The sequence below is a fragment of the Paroedura picta genome, chromosome 2, assembly GCF_049243985.1.
Source record: "Paroedura picta isolate Pp20150507F chromosome 2, Ppicta_v3.0, whole genome shotgun sequence".
Lineage (NCBI taxonomy): Eukaryota > Metazoa > Chordata > Lepidosauria > Squamata > Gekkonidae > Paroedura > Paroedura picta.
This window is the reverse complement of record NC_135370.1, coordinates 109,123,072-109,145,561: the sequence shown is the minus strand read 5'-3', so window position 1 is coordinate 109,145,561 and position 22,490 is coordinate 109,123,072. Positions and strand designations below refer to the sequence as shown.

Here is a 22,490-nt window from a genome sequence, read left to right as displayed (position 1 = left end):
TATACCACCCTTCCATATGGCTCAGGGCAGTTTACATACAACATGGGGGGGATACATGGAACTAATTAATATATAACATAAACAAATACAACAACAACAATAATCTAAATAACACAATTTCAGTTAAACAACAATATAACAGGAATGGAACTTAGCTAAGGCTTTTAGAGAGGACAGTCTGGTTCAAGCCATGGAGAGGATGTCTGAGGGGGGGACCTGCGAGAGCCCTAGTGTCGCCATTGCTGACACCAGGTCCACCCCGTTGCCAGAGGACAGCAGTTTTGCATGGATGTCAAAGGTTGGGGACCGGCAGGGCATGGGGGCGCGGCGCGCGGCCCGCGCGGGCCACGCCCACGCATCGGCCATGCCCGCGGGCCACGCCCACGCATTGGGCCGCGCCCGCATGGGCGCGGCCAGCCCTGATTCCCTCTCCCCACCCTCCCACAGTAAGAAGCTTCCCGGGCCGCAAGCTTGCGGCCTGGGAAGTTTTTTACTGCGGGGGGGGGGCGGGGAGAGGGAGCCGTGGCCCGGCGCCATGGCCTTCGCGGCCCGGCACCGGGCCGCGGCCCGCAGGTTGGGGACCACTGTGGTAGGGCATCTGGGAGTGCATTGGGCATGTGGTACACCAGCCAGATGGCCACACTCTTGGTTGTCCCACTCAAGGCCAACACATTCAATTCCTGGGGATCTTAGCATGGATCAGGATTGCCACTCCTCCTCTCCGCCCCACAGTCCACGACTGATGGTTGACGGGGAACCCAACAGGGGCCAGTTCTTTGAGAGCGACTGCTTCGCCATCCCTGGTCCTACTTTATGATTCCTTCGGGTAGTGAAAAGTCGGGTATAAAACCAACTTCTCCTCCTTCCTCTTCTTCTTTTTCTTCTTCATGATCACATAGAGTGACCATACTGTAAACCTGAATTGTGTCTACATGCCACAGGAGGCAGGCAGCTTAAGTTGCCTAACTCCTCTGCCTGTGATGAATGCACAAATCCACCTCAGAGATTCCCAAGCCATATCTTTGTCCTCTATTTTAATGATGGGTCCAAATGAGACCCTCTATTTGCAAAGAGAGACTTGCTGAATGCCCATAGCCTCCTCAGACTACTCCTTCCAGTATAAGCTGCAGACTACAGAGAAGCTTGCAGTCTGTAGATCTGAATGACCCACCCATCGAGTGATGGGCTAACCTCTTGGGGAAGCTGCTTTGGAGAAGATTGACTGACACCCAGTGCAGAGCCCAACTTGCCAAAGTTGTACTTGTCAGCTAAGTGCTGGTAAAAGTAAAACAAATGCATTAGCTTCTATCAGCTTATCATGTTTTCAGAGAGTCCTTCAGCATGTTATCATAAAAGGTTACTAAAGGCACAAGGCTTCTCCATCTGTAAACTGCTACCGCGGGAGCGGTAGGAATAAAACAGTAAGGGCTAAGTGGGCGGAGAAAGGGGTGGGGCAAGTCCAGGATAAAAACTCAAAGGTACCAATAGGGAGCCGCTTGGCCCCCCAAGTTTCAGTCCAGGGCCAAGTGGCCAATCGAGAGGCATGCAGCATGTGCCTCCCGATTGGCCTCCTGGCCTGTCCCAGACTCGGAGGTAAGAGGGCCGGGGCGAGAGGTTTCGCCACCAGGAAAGTAGCAGGGCTGCTGCATCAAAGACGTGGCAGGCCTGCTCCTTTCCCTGTGCTGAAGCCGGGGCCTCAGGAAAGAGAGGGAGTGCAGGGAGACCCTTAGGAGTGGGGAAAGGAGCAGCCCACTGTGTCGAAGATGCAGTGGCCCTGCTCCTTTCCCCACCACAATGCCGGGGCGTGAGGTGGGAGGGGGTGAGGGAGGGGGGCCGGTGGAGCCTTGGGGAGGAGGGGGCCGTGTGGGGGAGGCTTCAGCGCTGGCCTCAGAGCAGGCCTGACACGTCTGGGACACGCTGGGTCTGCTCTGAGCCCGGCGCTGAAGCTGTGGCCTCAGGGGGGTAGGGGGCCAGTGGGGGAGGCTTCAGCGCAGGGCTTGGAGCAGGCCTGGCACTTCCATGACATGCTGGGCCTGCTCCAAGCCCAGCTGAAGCTGCGCCATTAGGGGGAGGCAGCAGGGCGGGGGGAGGCTTCAGCTCTGGCCTCGGAGCAGCCACTCCTGAAGCCCCACGCTGAAGCCAGCAAATGGGGGGAGGGGGACCACCAGGGGAAGCTTCAGTGCAGTGCTCCAAGCCTTGCACTGAAGCCAGATTATTGGGGTAGGGAGGGCGGCTGGGGGAGGCTTCAGCCCCGCTCTGAAGCCAGGGGCTGGGGGTGAGCCGGGCAGGACCCTCCCGCACCCACCCATTGCCTTCTAGTGCCCACTGTATTTTTTGATACAGCAGGCTTAAATTCTAGTCAATTATATAAGTAGCCAGATGCGTTTCATCATCTAAAGATTTTATCTGTGTGGATTTAAAAGAGTAAGCTATTGAACAGTGTAGGATGTAAATAGAAGGGCACAAACATGGCACCAGTATTTGAGATAAAAATAGTACAGGAGTGAAGGTTGTTAATATAAATGCTGATGGAGGTAAGTACTTTACCATAATTGTTCTGAGCATGCAGCAATGGGAACAAATAATACTTTATGAATACAATGAACCATTGTTCCTTCCGATCCATTAGTAAAATTAGTTCTTAGGAGTGGAGATAGTAAATGGAAATGGATATAATTATTCTAATATATATGTTACTGGCCTCATTTAAGTAGAAAGGTGAATTAAATATGTTTTAAAATAAGGTCAGTATTAGAATCTCTTGAACTCAAGTATAAATATTTTGAAGGCTTATTATAACTTTTTTAGTTGCCTCTGTTTCTGACTTGCCAATCCTTAGGACATGATGCAGAAGTAAATAATTTAAAACATAGCAGAACCCCAACTCCTGTTATTCATACAGGAGGTGATACCCCAATGTGTGATTTGCCATTTATTGTATTTATTTTAACCTGCTCACAGAGACTTATGGATCCTGATGGCTTCCTGAATGCTCTGTAGGATCCAATGCCTGCTGACAACTCAGTAGATGAACTGGTCACCAACCGGCACAGCTGGATGGCAGCTGTCATTGATAAGATTGCTCCTCAGCATCCTCTCTGCCCCCATCTCAAGTGAGGCAGCATCCTCTCTGCCTCCATCTCCCTGGTACTCCGGGGCTACATATTAGAAAACAGGAACAGAGACGTCTAGAACGTATGTGGAGGAAGTCTCGTGATGAAACTTCAGAAACATCCTAAAGGATGAATTAAAAGTTCCTAGGAGATGGCAGTGAAGGCTGCAAAATGTGAATTTTATGCAACTTCCATTCCATCCACTAACTCTCACCCAGCACAACTGTCTAGACTTATTTGGTCCCTTACTGCCCTGAAAGATGGACACCAAATTAGTAGTCAGTCAGTTTTTAGCTGTGTGGCATTTACGAGCTGCTTCACAGACAAATATCATCACTTCTTTGTGACCTTCCACCCACTCTTGATACAGTAAGAGAACAGGAGGCCCCTTGGCTGCCTTTGTGGGATACATTTGATGGCTTCAGATGCTCTCACTGTCTGAATAGGTTGCCACCTTCGGTGAGGCTGAACACTTGCTCATTTGATCCCTGTCAGTCTTGGCTGCTCAATACAAGCAACAAGAGAATAGAAGCTCCCCCCCCCCACTTGGGAGTTTTTAAACCTCTCCCTGACTTCAAAAGTGTTCCCAAAGGAGCTGAAAGAGAAAGTGGTTCGGCCTTTACTGAATAAACCATCTTTGGATCTGTGGGACCTGGCCACCTATCACCCCATTTCGCATCTTGAGTTTCTGGGGAAGATGGTGAAAGGGGCTGGTACATAACAGTAACCAGCATAACTAGATGAAGCTTTGGTCCTTAGTGTTCTGGCCTGGCTATGGGGTAAATATAGTCTTGGTGGCCCTAATCAATGACCTCCATTGCCAGTTGGTGCTTCTTATATTACTAGCAGTGTTTGATCTGGTAAATGACAAGCTTCTTGCTTAATGCCTTGTCAGTTCTGGAATTCAGGGGACAGCCCTGAAATGGCTGATTTCCTTTCTCCAAAGCCACAGATAGTGGGTAGTGTTGAAAGACATACAGTCTCACTGCTGCCAATTCCCATGTGGGGTGATGCAGGGCACAGTTTTGTACCCCATGTTATTTAACAACTTTATGTGCACTCTTGCCCAGTTGGTCAAGGGGTTTGGTCTTGCATATCATCAATATGCAAATGGCAGCCAACTCAACATCCTAATGGACCGTTCGCAAGATACCCCCCTGAGACATTTGCCAGTTGCTTGGAAAAAGTGATGGTCTAGATCAAGCAGTCATCTGAAACTCAACCCCTGGGTAGGAAAGGGCCGGGAGAGGGATTCTGTCTACCCATCCCAGATAGGGTACAACTGAGAAATGCATAATCTGCTAGGAACTTGGTTGAGATCTTTGTTGTCTCCTGCTCTATGGAGGCTCAGTTCACCAAAGTAGCATAGCTACCACCTTCACCAAGCTAAGCTACTAGCATCCTACCTGTCCCTGGAGCACCTGACCTGTCCTTTGAATCATAGAATCATAGAATCATAGAATAATAGAGTTGGAAGGGACCTTCTGGGTCATCTAGTCCAACCCCCTGAACTATGCAGGACACTCACATCCCTATCACTCATCTAATGTAACCTTCCACCCATTTGCCTTCACAGAATCAGCCTCTCCGTCAGATGGCTATCTAGCCTCTGTTTAAAAATTTCCAAAGATGGAGAACCCACCACCTCCCGAGGAAGCCTGTTACACTGAGAAACCGCTCTAATTGTCAGGAACTTCTTCCTGATGTTTAGATGGAATTTCTTTTGAATTAATTTCATTTCATTGGTTCTGGTCCATCCCTCTGGGGCAAGAGAGAACAACTCTGCTTCATTCTCTATATGGCACCCTTTTAAATACTTGATGATGGTTATCAAATCCCCTCTTAGTCATCTCCTCTCTAGGCTAAACAGACCAATCTCCCCCAACCTTTCTTCATATGTTTTGATCTCCAAACCCCTCACCATATTTGTTGCCTTCCTCTGGACACGCTCCAGTTTGTCTACATCTCTCTTCAACTGGGATGCCCAAAACTGAACAGTACTCCAAGTGAGGCCGAACCAGAGCAGAGTATAGTGGTACCATCACCTCTCGTGATCAAATCTCTGTTTGATACAGCCCAAAATCCCATTTGCCTTCCTAGCCACCAACAGAAAGAAAGGGAACTTTTCTAAGGCAATATGTTTGTAATATATACAATGAGTAAATACAATTTCTTTTACATCTATTTACATTTATATACCAGAAGGAACAACCATAACGACTTCTAGACACTCCCCTGGTCATTGACTAGCATTCCCCACAGTACCCAAAGCATGGCCGATTGATACTAAAATATTAACAATAATAATATAAGGAAAGGCGATAGGATTTTGCCACCTTTGATACTACAAACTGTTTTTGGAGGATTGGAGGTTTCAACCACTGATGAAGCCAATGAAAACAGAATTTATCTAGAAGCCGTAATGCTTGTTCCTTCTGGTATATAAAAGATGTAAAAGAAATTGTATTTACCCATTGTATTCTTAGCCACCAAGTCACACTGCTGACTCATGTTCAATGTATGGTCTACTAAGACTCCTACTAAGACTCCTACTAAGATTACTAAGACTCCTAGATCTTTTTCGCACATGCTACTGCCAAGACATGCTACTATAGTGATCTACATGATGGTCACCTCATGTTCTAGATTACTGTAACTCACTCTATGTGGCCCTTCCCTTGACCCTGATCTGGAGACTGCAACTGGTTCAAAATGCAGCAGTGTGGGTTTTCACTAGGACACCATGGAGAGCCCATATTACGCCTGTTCTCAGCTTCCTTAGTTCCCAGTTGAAATCTGGATCAGATTCAGATTTCTGGTTTTAACCATTAAGGCCATCAATGGCCAGGGCTCCACATATCTGAGGGACCACCTAGCTGACTATGTCTCTTGTAGAGCTTTGCACTTCACCAATTCAAACCAAGTGGTGATCCCTGGCCCCCAAGATGTATACATGGCCTCAGCCAGGGCCAGGGCATTTTCAGTGTTGCCCCCAACCTGATGGAATGAGATCCCAGAAAAGCTGCAGACCCTTCAAGAGCTTACACAGCTCCGAAGGGCCTGGAAAATAGAGCTCTTCCACCAGGCATTTGGTTGGGGTCAATGAGTTACAGAATAACATGGAGCTGACCTCCTTCTATGAGTGTCCTCCCCCTGGAATTCAAGTAGTCTCTCAAGTAAGCTCTCTCAAGTAAGGTCTTCTGAACACACATCCCTCTATTTCCCCTGCTGTGGGCAGCCAAACATGCAGAGGCCTCCTGATGGCAATGAAGGGAACTGTAGGATGGACTGCTTGCACCAACTTTGGATGAGAAAGATATTCCCTGTAGACAAAGAGAAGGAGAACCAGTCCAAAGCATAGTAACTTTTCCTGAAAAACTTGGAAGCTCTCTCAATCGCTAGCCTGCAATCATGCAGTCCTGTGTGTGCCTGCACAAAGACCATTTGATGAACAACAGTTATAGGTAAGTGCAACTCTGTTTTCTCTGTTGTGGGTGCAGCCATCAAGAATACTTGAATTTGGCACAGCATATGATTGTGCTGTGGAGGGGGAGTTTTGCTTTTTATATAATGTACTAGGGACAAAGCCCATTGCATTCAGGACTACAACAGGTGCTAGATTTGGGAGGTGTGGGTGGAAGAACTCTGCAGATGGCCTCTCCCTCCTCCCTAGACCTGGAAAGGCTGCAGGCTGGAGGCCCCCAGACAGGGAACTCACCAGCAGGGGCAGCTCATATGCAGCAGGGATCTGCAGCATTTGAGACTCGGAGGGAAGTGGAAGGAGGAGGAGGTGGTCAAGATTGGGGGATGGAAGGCAGTTGGCTGGCCGTTGGACAGACAGGCAAGCCGTTGGAGGAGGAGGCACTCAGGGGCGGGACAGCTGCCCTGAGTGGGTGTTAAGCACTGAGAGGCACTTAAGTCATGAGACCAGCTCCTCCTCCTAGGCATTACCAGAAATATTAAGAGGAACAGATTCTGTGATTAAAGAAATGGAGAATTAATCTAAATCTTGAAGAATTAGAAATGCTAATTCAAAGCTTGAAAAAGACTATGTGAAACTTTTGCCCTAAATTTCCACAGTTTTTTGCTTTGCCTCCCTGTGGTCTTGAGCATCTATAGAAAATTTGTAGAGTGTTTCAGAGAGCCTTACTGTGCTGAACAACTTCTGTGCATGTAGACTTTGTGAAGGAGGTATATAGTTGTTTCTGTTCATTTTATACATGCAGTGCTACAACATTGCTCATGGTTCTATAAAATCTATTCCATGTTGTGACATTGCCTCAGATTACAAGAACATGTTTAATTTGAACAGAGGAAAGTTGGCTATATAAGTAAATATTCAGTCAATTGCCAGCTATAGTGGTGGTAACTACAAATGACTAATTGTGCTTATCAATTAGGCATCAAATGACAAAGAGCATTGGAATGCACATCCCTTTGAAAGTAATGCAGTGTTGACAGACACATTTCTTTTGACACACATTGAATGGCTGCTTGATCTGTTATGCATGGCGGTGTGCACACACACAGCTGGGGCATAAAGGTTTCACTGCACTTCGCTGTGGCAGGGTGTGTGTGTTACTTTCACGAAGGTGAATTGCACCTTTGTGGAAGTAAATAAAAGTCCTATTCAGCTCCACACCACCACGAATCGCCACGGAGCCAAACAAGGCATTTTCTGTATCTGCCAGGACACTGTCTTCCCTGTGTGCATGGGCCTAGCATAGCAAAACTATGGTGCCCGTGATAGAAAAGGGAAGACGGAAACATCGGTGTTCATTGCCATGGAGCAAAGGAGGCCGTAAGGTGAGCCAGGGCTAGGAGGGGGCCGGACCGGTGCCAACATCATACATTAGGATTAGCCCCATTGCCATGTGAGCACCTGCCCGGCCTTTAGGCCCTGTGGGGAATCAGTCCTTGTCTTTCACTCTGCTACTCTTGCACAAGCAGTTTTCCAGGTGCTAGTTTTTTTTCCAGCCTATGGAAAATAAATAGGTCATAATTGGGCATAAGGCAAGTTCACCATAATTGCATATATCAGCAAAGTTGTAATATCCATTTTGATAATCAAAATTGGTGAATTCCTGCTTGAGATGTAATGTGTCAACAGGTGAGTAGGATGCTGTCACAGAGCAAAACCTGCTTTTCTGACATATTTCAATTTAATTTCATTACTGTTTGCATTCTTTTTTCTCTAAACGTGGTTGTTATGTGAATTCTAAATGCGCATTTTTATTAAAAGAATCTTTTTTTACCATCAGACAACTTATGAATGTGTTATCAACCATCCCTATAAAAGTAAAAGTACAAACATTTAAAAATATTTACAAGTCTACGAATGTGGCCCATTAATCCATTTATCAAACCGCTGCAGATATCACTTAGGGTTAAGAAAATATACTTTGTGTTGGAAAAGCTAAGTGTTTATTTATTACTTGATATTTAAAAATGGCACCATTCCAGCAAATGTTAATTACTTGATTGTGTTTATCTACATTGCATACTGAGACTGTTTTTTAAAAAGAAACTAATGCATAAACACTGAGTAACTAGGGACCAGTATTCTAACACTTGCATATATAAAATTCCACATTCTGTTGTCTTCCTGGCACAGCCTAAAGTTCTTCTGCCTTCTTCTTTAACCCATATGGTCTCTAAAAGTACACATACCTTTTCTGTCTACACATGGTATTTTTTATTTTTTCCACCCTGTCTTTCCCTTTGGCTCTTTTCCACTGCACTTTCCTCCTCAGTCCACTGAATTCCTTTCTTCTGCCACACTACTGTTGAGCTCCTCCATGTTAATTACCTTGCTGCTTAACCTTTCTTTAAAGCCTTCAGCTTTCTTAACTTTACATCCCCTCTACTGCTATTCTTCCTGCCAGCAGCATTTGCTGTAGCAGCTTTTCCCCAATCCTCCACATGCAACTAGCTGAATGACCCTGGGCTAGTCATAGTCCTGTTAGAGCTGTTCTCACAGCACAGTCCTGCCAGAGCTCTCTCAGTTTCACCTACCTCACAGGGTGTCTGTTGTGGGGAGAGGAAGGGAAGGTAATTGTAAACTGCTTTGAGACTTGTTTGGGCAGTGAGTTATAAAAAACAACTCTTCTGTTTCTTCTTCTAGGGGTGTCTGCATAAATGAATCATTAATGTATGTTACAAGACATAGCATACAAGGGTGAGAATTAGTAGTAGAAGAAGAAGAAGAAGAAGAGTTGGTTCTTATATGCCGCTTTTCCCTACCCGGAGGAGGCTCAAAGCGGCTTACAGTCGCCTTCCCATTCCTCTCCCCACAACAGACACCCTGTGAGGTGGGTGAGGCTGAGAGAGCCTTGATATCACTGCTCGGTCAGAACAGTTTTATCAGTGCTGTGGCGAGCCCAAGGTCACCCAGCTGGATGCATGTGGGGGAGCGCAGAATCGAACCCGGCATGCCAGATTAGAAGTCCGCACACCTAACCACTACACCAAACTGTGTAGTGTAGTGTACTGTCATGTAACATGCTTAGGTAAAGAATAGCTGGTTGGATCCAAATAACTGACTGAAGCAAAGGATTCCTGCGACTTTCACTTTATCGATCTTCTACACAATCCCACTTGGGAGTTGTGCATGATCAGGCCTGTCATCAGAGAGGTTTTATTGCTAAAAGGCTCCAAGAAATGCTGTTAGTCAGAGCCAGAAACCTTGTTCCCATCCAGGGGGGCATGTGCTTCTGTGCAGCAAAAGTTCCTCTTTTGATGCCAAAGGAGAAGGTAATCTTTGTGGAGTCTCCAGTTGTTCTCATTGTGAGAAATTATGTTCAGTTTTGGGCTTCTGAGTCAGAATGGCTCAGAAAGCTCCTTTGAAAAAAAATCTACCAGTTATGGTATGAAGATGACTCAAACTGATGAAAATGGCTTATGTCTGTTCCTTTTTGTGTGAAGGGTACAACATCCTCACATGTAAGGCCCATTATTGCTTTGCTCCTAAAGCTCAAGGGGATAGTTTCAAAACTTAGGGCAACACTGTAGGAGAAAGCTCTCAAAGCTTCAGAGCTGTTATCCAAATTGGTTCTGGAAAAGTTTACCTGCTGCTGCATCTTCAGATTCAACAAAGTCAGCTCTGCCTCTCGGATCAATGTCATAGGGAATCTGAGCAAGGTTGTGTTCCCCTCCAGTTCACTGTGCCTCTTCAAAGCCACCAGTTAAGAAGGTGAAGACCAAGCTCAAAGACAAAAATGCAAGTGAGTTTCTCAGCAACAAGATCCATTGCACACTCCTGAGCCTGTCCGACCTCTTCAGGAGAAGCGTAGGACTCCATCCCTGGGTCCAGGTTCCCCTTTGTGTTCGGTGTTGGATGAGGAGGTAGAAACTGGTTTGCTGGCAGGTCAAGTCCTGCATAACTCAGAACCAGAGCAAATGGCCTCAGACTCCAACGTCTATGCTGTGGCTATCATACCCGTATGTGGTATCTCCAGCTTGTCTGGAGGAGTGAGATGACAACTTTGCTCATTCCAGGGATGTGAATTTGTATCCTCACCTTCATCGAGCACATTCTTATCCAATTTCAGTAATGTATGCCTGTACCTGCTGTGAGGGGACCCTGCAATGGACTCTGAAAGTTCTAGCCCTACATCAGATCCTAGTCCAGATGAGAGGGTGGGCAAGCTACCTAAAATGGTGAGTCAGCTCACTAATTTCCCATAGGGAACTGCACAGCCACCATGATGATGGAAATAGGGTTGCACTTACATGTCATTGTTGTTCATCACATAGTAGTCATATATCTCTCCCTTCTGCCCCAATGTGAACTGTTAACAAACTCTAATAACTTAACTTCATTGCTGCAGTGGCAGAGAGGAAGTGAGGGGAGGACACTCCACCCCTTCTATGTGACACTGGAAAAGGTGAGAAATGGGGGAAGGGGGAAGGAGGGCCTCTAGGTATTTTGAGCTTCAGAAAGAAAATTTCTATGGCAGATCATACCCATGTGTGACTGTGCAGGTTACAGTTAAGTACAGTACTATGTTTTTTCTCTGGCTCAGTTATACAGATAGAGCCAGAGAAGGATTTGGGTCTGTAATGCTGGGATTTGTATTTGAAGTTGAGCTTTAAAAGCTGCTGTTGAGTATTCCAAGCATCAGCATCAGCAGCTCTGTGGAATATAAAGTTAGCTAGAGGCAAAGCCCATTGTACCCAGGAGTACAACAGGTGCTAGGATGCAAGACTGCACTGTGGCCTTCCTGTGGGCTGGCTACATGGTAAGGTCACTAGATTGTCCCACTTTTGGAAGGACATCTGGGGGCACCTGGCAAATTGTACTTATGTTGAAATTTAAATATATATATATATTACAATATTATTTTTGCTTTCTATGCGTTCTATGAAACTTTTTGTTATAGACCAAATTTTAAATCAAGACCCCCCCCCCTCCGGTCAATGGTGTCCCACTTTACCAATGTTAAAATCTGGTCACCTTACTACATGGCAAAAGCTGCCCTTCCTTGGAGGCTTGAGGCCCCACCTCCAAACCTTAAGGAACATTCCTCACCGAGGGCACACCAAACTCCATTTTCGGCCTGGAAACCTCCTGGGATTGGACTATAGAGATCAGCTCCCCAGGGAAAAATGGCTGGTTTGGAGGGGGACTCTAAAATGACAACTCATCTCCAGGCTCCTGATGAAAGGACTTGCTTTGGAGGGGGGACTCTGTGGCAGACAGGTTGCAGGATGAGAAAGATTGGGACCTGGGGATTTGCTGGAATTGCAGGTCATTTCCAGCCAACAAGGATCAGTACCTGAGTGTCTCCCTCCTTGGATTGCTCTGAATAGCCATTGGCCAGAAGTTCCAAATTTAAAGGAAAAGAATCCCATAAGAGTCAATGAGCAAGTAAAAAAAAGACACCATCCTCCAGCAACAGCTTCTTCTGTCTGTGCTCTATTTATGTCTTTTTAAAGCAATGGCAATTTGTACAGCTTGGTGTAGTGGTTATGAGCAGTGGCTTCTATGGATTTGGTTCCCTGCTCCTCCATATGTTTGGGTGACCTTAGGCTGGTCACAGTCCTATTAGAAACTGTTCTCACAGAGCAGTTTCTCTCAGAGCTCTCTCTGTCGCACCTATCTCACAGCGTGCAAAAGAAGGCTGTCTGAATGGAATAATCCAAACTAGAAAAATTCAACCTTTTGGTTGTAAGTATTATATCTATGATGTACAAACATAAAGTTTATCCAGAACCTGTTTTGGTTTATGTTTGTACATCATAGATTTGAAGGCAATATCTACAGAATAAATTGGAATACTTATGACCAAAAAGATTATATTTTTGTAGCAGCCTATTTGGTTGATTTTTTCTAGTTTCACCTACCTCACAGGATGTCTGTTGTGGTGAGAGGAAGGGAAGACTATTGTAAGCTACTCTGAAACTACTTTGGACAATGAAAACAAACAACTTAGCTGGTTCTAAAGGAGCCAGGTTAAATCATTTAGATGTAGTGCTGAATAAACACGCTTCTCCAACTGAAATAGTCATTTCCCTAGATATTGAGTAGACCTTATTCTACAAGGATGTATTGGAATTCAGAATTTCCCTTGAATCTACAGTTTAGAACAAAGTAAGCCAAGAGGCTTTAGCATGTCTAAAACATTTCAACCACAGGTAAACCCCACATAGCTTGTTATTGATTTATTTATATTTGAGTCCCAGAACTGGGGTATAAATTGTCTTTAAAAAAATCAATTTTTATATAGATTGATGGAGAGTGCATAGTGCCTTGATATATGACATATGCTTTACTCTCCTCTCCTGACCTTTTTCAACCATATATTGTGGGTTTGTAAAGATGTGGAACTTGGCATCTTTGCAGTTATACAGTATGATGATCATTCTTATGAGGAATGGGAAGGCGACTGTAAGCCGCTTTGAGCCTCCTTTGTGTAGGGAAAAGTGGCATATAAGAACCAACTCTTCTTATTATTATTATTTTGCAAAGTACTGCCTGGACTACGTTTGCAAACATTCTTGTTGGATTACCAATGATTTCCTGAGGGCATCCTTTGCAATGAACCTTTCCTCTGGGATGAATATAACAGTGGATCTTCCTGAAGTCATTCACTTATAAACTAATCCCTCCTCCTCCCTTCTAACTTCTTGGTCTGCTTACCAGCTGAACTTTTCTGGCTGGAATCGTGAAAAATGTAGTTTTCATTCACAGTAATTAGTTGAGCCCTGATGTAGAAATATTGTCAGTTTGTCCCAGGGGGTGAGATCCATTTCCCTTTAGAGAACTTCATTGATGACAGAGCAAGTAGCAGGTAGTTAGCGGCCGGGTTCCGGTGTAAATTTGGAGATGATATCTGTAGCCAGGATTTAAGAAGATAGCTGAAATACAGCAAACGATGTAATGAGAGCAGCTTGGAAGGAAATTGGCAGAATCTAAAGTCAACACACAACATTCTGATCAGGGTATGCAATAGAAAGCAATGGCTGGGAAACAGGGAGTGGCATGAGACTTATCTAGACTGAGAACTGTACCTCAGTTACCTGGTTATCACTAGTAAGCTTGTATTCAGAGAGAGAGAGAGATTTTGCACCCTGCTTTTCACTACCTGATGGAGTCTCAAAGTGACTTACAATCACCTGCCCTTCTTCTTTCCACAATGCACATCCTGTGAGGTAGGTGAGGCTGAGAGAGCTGTGAGAGAACTGTGACTGGCCCAAGGTCACCCGACTGGCTAGGTGGGTCATGGCTGAGGAGAACAAGATAGACTGACAAGAAAGTACAAGTCCTATGCTAGTGATGGTAAGAGCCAGTGTGGTGTAGTGGTTAAGAGCAACAGACTGTATGGAGAACTGGGTTTGATCCCCCCTCCTTCACATGCAGCATTAGCTTGAGACCCTGCCCACTTGAGGAAGCTCAACATTCATTGTCTGCTTTAAATGCTATGTTTATTGAGTGACATATAACTTCAGGTAAGAGCTCTGTTTTCAGGCAGTTTTTAGTGGCATTCTGCCATTAAGGTCAGGAGAGCTATGCTGTTTTAGATGTAAAGGGAATATAACTTTATTTGAACTGCTGTTTCCCAATAACTGCTGTAATATGGAACAAAATATGAAACCAGGAGCTACCAACATGCATATTAATGAAGAATGACATCATGTACCATGCCAGACTAAATTCTGGTACAGCGAACATCACCAAAAAGCTTTAGCCAAAGTGACTCCTTGTCGTTAGAGCAAACTGGCTTATGCAGACGGAAGTTAGTGATATGTGAAGGATCATTATGCTGTGTCAAATTTCATTTTAAAGACCATAAGTATACCTTCTTATAAGAAAAGCAAACTGCTTCACCATCCTAGGGAAAGACATAAATCATGTATTTTTATCATCTCAAAAGACTACAAGAAGACAAGCTCTAATATTTCAAATGCGACAAGCAGTCTATGCACATGAATCACAATTTGAGTTCTGTAAGAGCCAAACTGATGTATATCCGCTATGTGGCTTATGGAAAGTATTGTAATGATGTTAAATATAGAAGTGTGGAGCCTTTTGTTTGGGACATCCAAGCTGATATATATGTATTTTTTTTACAAAGAAATGAAGTCAGCATCAGTATCTCAACCTTTCAGCTGAGCATATCTTTGCAAAATCATTTTGCTGAATGGAAGCCACTTACCAGTGCTTTAGGAATGGCAACAATAAAGATGAAGCATGTGAAAACTAAAAACAAAAGCTAAAAATCATCAGGATTATCAGTGAGGATTAGTCCTAGGATTGCAGCATTAGTTAGCCATTTTGCAGCCTTTGGATTTTCTTCTTTCCCTCTACCCATTTGCACAACCTGGAAACTTTTGCAGCACATTCTTAAGTTGCTACTAATATCTAGGAAACTCTTATTTTGTACTGAAAGAAAGTGCCAATTAAGTTGTTCCTTTAAACTTTTCAGAATCCACATTTCTTTATTATGGAGATGGTTTTGTCTCAGGCAAGTGATGGACAGACATTTTATCTTGTCAAATGATTAAAAAAAACCTAGTTATACATTTTTCTTGTTACTTTTTATATTTGAATACATGACTGAAAAGCCACCTTTCAGAAGAGATTTGTAAATGGAGTAGTGCATGAACAAATGCTGATGCCCAAGTTTGTTCCTTACAGTTCTAGAGCAACCTGGTGTGATAGAGAAGGAGCTTTTCGTTGTGGTATTTTAGACAGTTTTTACACATTCTTCAAGAGAATCATAATCAGAAGAGCAAAGATAAAGGGCCTGGATAGTTCAGATATTTGTAATGGAATAGAGATTTTTGCCTCCAAACTATCATTTCACATTCAGTCTAGGCCACTTACTGATCAAGCGCTCTTGTTAGATGACAGCTGCTTGACAGTGGATTCAAAGAGATTTCATTAGGAATTGTAGCTACTTGCTTATCGGATAGCATAATGGATGTCCATATCATAGATGTTTTTTTAATTATTACTGGCAGTATGATTTCTATTCCAAACACAGGTATGGGATCATATAAAAGTAACCCCCTTCCCCTCCACAAGTACATGATAGGAGAAAAAACTGTGAACAGTTTTGGTGCCCTTGCTTTCTCTGATCAGTTTTATTTGTCATTGTCAAATTTTCGGAGACCTTACTCTTCTCAGAATGGTCAGTATTACTGAATAAGTAACAGGGCTGTATTTCTTAACTCTCATACTGATATAATTACTTAATACAACAGAGACCAGTGGAAATATTTCATATAAGCTGTATATACAAGTAAATTCCCCCGCAGTTGGAAAAAAAACCTCATTTCTGTGACAGAAACGATCTGTATTGCAAAATTCTAAATCAGGGCTTCTTAAATTTCATCACCAACTGTCCTTATCGGCCCCCAGTGTAACTAAAAATAAAGACAGATGGGGCACATGACAAAGGCCACTTTTGGTCTGGTCTAGGAAGGAAGGGAAGAAGATCAAAGGGAAATTGAGGGAGTATGCTTAAGGTACCTTTAGGAAAGGGGGCTGACTGAAGATATAACATGTAGAAAATATGAATGATTTTCAGATCAATGTCATCATCAGTATCCTTAACACGCCCAGGGCGCCGTGGGCACCGTGGACTTAATAATTCGGTAAGAGCTTGGTGGGAGGGCTTTGTCTGGACAGACCATCGGCTGGGCCAATTCCCACCCTGCTGACAAGGAAGCAACTGCGAGCTGCGCAGAGCGCGGCTCGCAGTTGCTCCCTTGATGGCGGCCTGACGCGTTGGGAGGCGCGAAGCGCCTCCGACGCGTCAGGCCACTGGCAAGGGAGGCTCCCTGCCCGGCGGCCTGCCCTGGCGTCAGGCCGCCGACAAAGGGAACCCCCGGCAGCCGCGCTCCGCGCGACTGCCAGGGGCTCCCTGGTCTAACGCCCGCTGTATTTAGATTACAGCGGGCTTGATTACTAGTAAACCTTATAAAACCCAAACTGACTGCTCACCCACTACCAGATTGGCCCTCATCTAGGAATGGCCTGCCCAGGTACTTTAGACCCAGTCAGGAGGCAACCCTCAACCAGAAAAGGCTTGACAAGGGATCAGCTCTCCACTTCCAACTTCCTGTTGGCTTCAGAAGTTTGACAGGTGAAAGAGGAGCCAGACTCAGAGCATGCTCTGTGCCAGTAAGTCGCCCTGGCCTCGTGGCCCCTTTCAGCTTGGAGGACAAGGAAGAGGGAAACTTGGGCAGCTTCTGCACACCTTCTGGAGGTGTAGGGCTGCAGAAGGCCCAGAAACACCCTTCTGCTGGTCCTCTGGGATCCAGGGTGCCGAGGAAATGCCTCTGCCCTGGTGAAAGGAGACACTGTTTCCTAGTAGTAACTTCCTAGTAGAACAGCGATTCCCACCACTGCAACCCCCACTGCAGTAGCAGCAGCGGCAGTGAACCAAAGGGGGTCATAGGCTTGCACGCTCTGGTGCACTGGTGATCATGGAAGGATGAGGCGCCCAGCGTTGCAGTGTGGAGGAGAGGGGAGGGGTGGTGCCTGCACCGGTGTGCCAGATGGTGCCTGCATGCAGGCACAGTGCTGTCCACCCCCTGCTCTGGTTCTTCCACTCCGGTGCCTCATTCCCCCTGGCCAGGGAGGTTCCATTCCACTCTAATTACAGCACTACTTTGCCCTGCTCCCTCCCACAACAGCCCCAAAGCAGTGGCAGGTGCTGCCGGACTCCACGTGACATCTCAGCCAGAGTTGGGAGATGCCCAGTTCATATATATCTGGGCAGTGTGTGTGTGTGTGTGTGTGTGTGTATGTATGTATATATGTATATGTATATGTATATGTATATGTATATGTATATGTATATACATATACATATATATATACATATATATATATATTGCCAAGAATTTGACAGCTAATACCTCTTCCTTCACTAAATAGAGGTGAGTTAACAGTTACACTTTTACTGTTCTGTGACAGCAGCAATTGAGCTCTGTGTTTCAAACAGTCATCACTGATTAGGCACCACAGGGAGAGTTTCACACCTTGCCCACAACACTCTGAAGTGAAAGGTCATACAGTCTGCTAACAAATACAAGTTGAGACATAAGATGTCATTATCAAGTAGTTGTGTGTAGCAGACCTAAATTCTTTTTTCCTCTTCTGTAGTTAAGATTGCCAGCTCTGGGTTGCGAAATGCCTGGATTTTGGAAGTAGAGGGAAGGGATGGGGAGGGAAGGGATGGGACCTCAGCAGGTATCATGCCATAGAGTCCATCCTTCAAAGAAAACATTGTCTCCAAGTGAACTGATATTTGTCATCTAGAGCAGTGGTCCGCAACCTTTTTCAGGCTGCGGACTGGCAGCGGCGGTGAGGGCGATCGCCTGGCTGCGCATGCCATGCATGCGCGGCACTCCCGCACATGCACACATGTGCAGCTGGGTCGCACATGCGCGTTTGTGTCATGTTTGGCCGCAAATGCGCATGTGCGGCACTCCTGCGCATGCGTGCGTGGGAGTGCCGCATATGCGCGTTTGCGGCCATGCATGGTGCAAACACACATGCGCGGCCCGGCGCGGCCCTGCAGAGGCCCAGTGGATGGGGACCACAGATCTAGAGATCAACTGTAATAGCAGGAGGTCTCCAAGTGCTACCTGGAGGTTGATAACTCTCTGTAGTGTAGTATATAATGAATTTGGGTCCCTCCATTAATTTATTCTATTTTATTCTATTTTATTCTATTTTTGTGCTGCCCTTCCCCGAAGGTTTAGGGAAGCTTACAAATTAAAATCCTACAGGTATAATCTAATTCAAAAAATATGTTAAAAGCAATAAAATTATAAACACAAAATATAAAGTTATGAACAGAAAATATGTCTAGTTATTGCATACTTTATCCCTTTTCCAGAGGCCCGGGGGTATTTATTATTGCAGTGATGTTCTGATTGGGTGGATTCTTGGTCAGGAAGGCCAACAGATTTGATGCACCCTCCCTGCCCTCAAGCCTTTAGGCCCCTGGCCTGGATGAACAGCTCTGTCTTGAAAGCCCTGCAGAACAACTTGAGGTCTCTTGGCTCTGTATTCATTTGGCAGAGCATTCCACGACACTGGGGCCAGAGCTGAAAAGGCCCTGGTTGAGGCAAGTTTTATTAATTTTGTTTCAGGGATCCTAAGCAGATTGATGATGATGATGATGATGATGATGATGATGATGATGATGATGATAGCCATTCAGTTGAGTCCAACTCTTGGTGATTCTGTGGCACAACTGCTGCCATGATTTCCGATCTTGCGCTCCTTGTTTTAGTTTTGTAATATTCTGACCAGTGTCCATTTTGATCATATTTAACCACCACATTCTTTGTTGTCCCGGTTTCCTTTTCCCACTGGCCAATCCTAGCATAATTGTTTTTTCCAATGAACTGGATCGCATGATATGACCAAGTACGTGAGCTGGAGTTTCTAAGCAGATTATACTCGCACAACTGTTGTTGTTGTTGTTATTATCATCATCATCATCGTCATTTTATTTATATCCTGCCTCCTCCAGAGGTTTGAGGCAGGTTACATAAAACAATCCCATTAAAACAATATCATAAAAGCATGAACTCACAACTAATCTTTAACAACATAGTTATAGCGGCCAAGAGTGGCGGCAAGGTTCAATAACTAATGTGATCGCTACCCCCACTGAAAGGGAAGTGGAGGGGAGCTGCTGACATACACAACTGCCACTTAGTAAGGGGGGGGCAGATCTTCATTGCTGCCCGGCCTCAACCAAAAGCCTGGCGGAAGATATCCGTCTTGCAGGCTTTGCGGAATGTTGAAAGTTCCTGCAGGGCCCTCAGCTTTTCCAGGAGCTCATTCCACCAGGTTGGGGCCAGGACTGAGAAGGCCCTGGCCCTGGTCGAGGCCAGGCGAGCCTCCTTGGGACCGGGAACGACCAGTAGGTTAGCACCCACAGAGCATAAAGCCCTACAGGGGGCATAAGGCAAAAGGTAGTCCCTCATATACGCTGGGCCCAGACTGCGGATGGCCTTGAAGGTCAAAACTAGAACCTCATTAATGCTCATTACCCCATCAACAAAGACATGGCTGACACATGCCTATTCAGATTAAAGTCCCTACATCAAGCAATAAGATCTGTACAAAACCTGCAATCAGAAAATTTTGATCTAGAGAATGAATGATTGTGGACATGGATGAAATCAATTCCACTCAATATCCACAATCTGATAAATGCCAACGAGACACCCCCAGGATTTGACTTGCCAAGTAAAGTATGGAAGATGGATAATAGAATATGAACAGGCTTTGGCACTTGTATAGACCTGCTGTTTAAATGGGGGAAAATACCAGGACCCCAATGCAGTTGTGGTGCAGCCTGCCAAACCATCTGTCAGAGGTATGTGAGTATCAAGCTTTTCAGGGAAATGTGATTCCCCAGCTGCAATTGAGCTCGAAAGTGTAGATATTAGTATTTAGTGGTACTGCCCAATCTGTCATTGTATCTACTTTGTTATGTACTTTATATTATTGTATATAATATTGTATGTTTTCTGTGTGTAATTCTGGCATATAATAAAAATATATAAGTAAGTGGTTTAAGTGAAAATTAACAGATATTGCTGCAAGGTTATAAGCTAATAAAATATGTTAAGTCCATTAAAACAAAAGATATTTCTTCTAGAACGTAATGTAAAGCAATAAAATTGCTCTGATGTCTATTACAATTACCAGTTTATTTAACAAAAATATTTGTTGTTGCCACTGAGATATTTCTGAGTGTTGTGGCTCCTCTCCACTTAGGGAAATATCTATAAGGCATTTACAGTTTTAGAAATATGACTGAGCAAAAGAACTATGTTGACACATTCAAAAACTATTTGAAAAATTAATATTGCAAACTCAGATGGTAAGAAAAGAAAATCAGTTTTACCTTTGCCCTTCAAAATGTATGGTTGAAGAAGAGAGTCCCTAAATCCCAAGCAATCTGTTGGTGTCTTTGTTTTTCTTACCAGGGTATCTGGCATTGCTAAGCATATTAGAAATTCCTGTAAGAAATGTTGATAGATATATCTAAACTCTTTTGACTTATTAAAAAATTCTCAGATATTTCCTTCCTTCCTTCCTAGCGTGGAAATGTCATATCTCTGAACAGTCCAGATAGAAGTCATACTGTAGTAGTTTACAACAGTACTTTACTACAGTACAGTACTATTTCCTCTGCAATGTAAGAGAATTTCTACATAGCAGCACTTGGTAGATAATTTCTGACAATAGTCTAGCCATACCATAATTATGTTTTTAGGAAGTATTGCTAAAGTGCATTTGTTCAGAGGTAATAGCAGCTCTTGGTTAGATACTTACATGAGCTTTTTCATATTCTAATATTGTACCACTGTCGACATGCAGCTGTGCAACAGATTGCAATTTCATAGGGTATTTTTCTTTCTCAGATATTGATGAGTGTGCTGCTAAGATGCATTATTGTCATGCCAACACAGTGTGCGTGAACCTGCCTGGATCATATCGTTGTGACTGTGTCCCAGGATATATTCGCATTGATGATTTCTCATGTACAGGTAAGACCTTCATGCAATGCTAGTCACACCATGATATTTTATTAACCAATGGTGACCAGTTGGAAGGAAGCAAATATTTCATTTCTAGAAAATCAAGTTTCTTCCTTAAAGTTTTTTGTTTTGTTTTGTCTTTAACATTTTAAAGAGTAGACAAAAATATTTGTTCAGAACTTTTCAGAACCGCTTCTGTTGACTTCTCAGGATCTTACAAATATTAGGGTGTGTGTCATTTGGTTCTGCTAAGGGCAGTCCATTCAAGCAACACATTCCAGCAGTGCATGCTGTGTCCCATTGCTACAACAGCGTCATCCATAGACACAACACACTTTGTACTGATGCAATACACTGCTTTAAACAGAGTAAAAGGCTACATCCTTTTCTTTGATGTATTATCAATGGGAATGTAATAGAAAACTGCACTGTTAATAGGCAAATAGAATATATAGGTAAATTAAATATCAGTGAAATTTAGATTCATTTTCTTTGGAGGTACATCTGCAGTCATACCCTGAATATGACTTGGCACTGGTACCTGAACATCTGGTAACAAACATCTTGCTTCCCCCATGCTGCTCTTGCAAGGGCCTTCCTATTTTGCCATCAATTAAGATTTTGTGTATCGTGATTGGGTTTTAATGAGGGTTTTATTGAATCTTATTGTATGGATTTTCTTTTATGTTACCCACTGTGAGCCAATTTTCGATAGCGGTGGGTTATAAATCCAATAAATAAATAAAATAAATGAATTGGGACCCAGAGGGGCGTATATCATTCTCCTCACCTCCATTTTAACCTCTCACCAACCCTGCGAAAATATGACTGTCCCAAGGTTACTCAGTGAGCTTCCACGGCACAAGCAGGGATTCAGACCTGGGTTTTCCACGTACTAGTCCAACACTGGATGGGTTGAGGTGCCTTGTTTTTAGGTTTCAAAGTACCTAGCATTAAGTGGTTAGCTCTATTATTGGCCCAGTCCTGTTCAGAGTTTAGGTTGGCCTCCAGCTGGGATCAGTGCTACTGATCTTGTTTCTTATTGGTGTTTTTGAATTTTGGGTGAGTGCAGACAGAGGAACATTTAGTGGGTAATTTGGGGGTCTGAATATGGCCAGGCCTTATGATAGAGGACAGCGGACTAATTTAGCTGGAGTGGAATGACTGGGTTATCTGAGTGAATGTGAAGGAGCTCTGGAAACTCAGTGTGCTCCCTGGGTCATTCCAGCTACTGCTTTCCCATTTGAGACTGTGGAAGGGAATGCCTACCTGTTTCAGGGACCTCTGCTTTGATATCAAACTGAATATTTTATCCAGGCCTCTTTCAGTCAAGTTTGATGATGTCTTGGAGGT

The 22,490-nt window shown here is 44.3% G+C and overlaps 1 protein-coding gene across 5 annotated transcripts in view; it reads left to right on the top strand.

Annotated features, from left to right (window-relative positions):
* Positions 1-22,490, top strand: part of NELL1 (neural EGFL like 1) — a 705,231-nt gene that overhangs the window by 364,041 nt on the left and 318,700 nt on the right. For 4 of the 5 annotated variants that reach the window (XM_077322024.1, XM_077322026.1, XM_077322023.1 and 1 more), the window contains exon 13: positions 21,021-21,146. The exons of the other annotated variant lie outside the window; for it this stretch is intronic. In XM_077322024.1, coding sequence (XP_077178139.1) covers positions 21,021-21,146 — 126 coding nt within the window. The remainder of the gene's footprint in view (positions 1-21,020; positions 21,147-22,490) is intronic. 5 annotated transcript variants of the gene reach the window in all.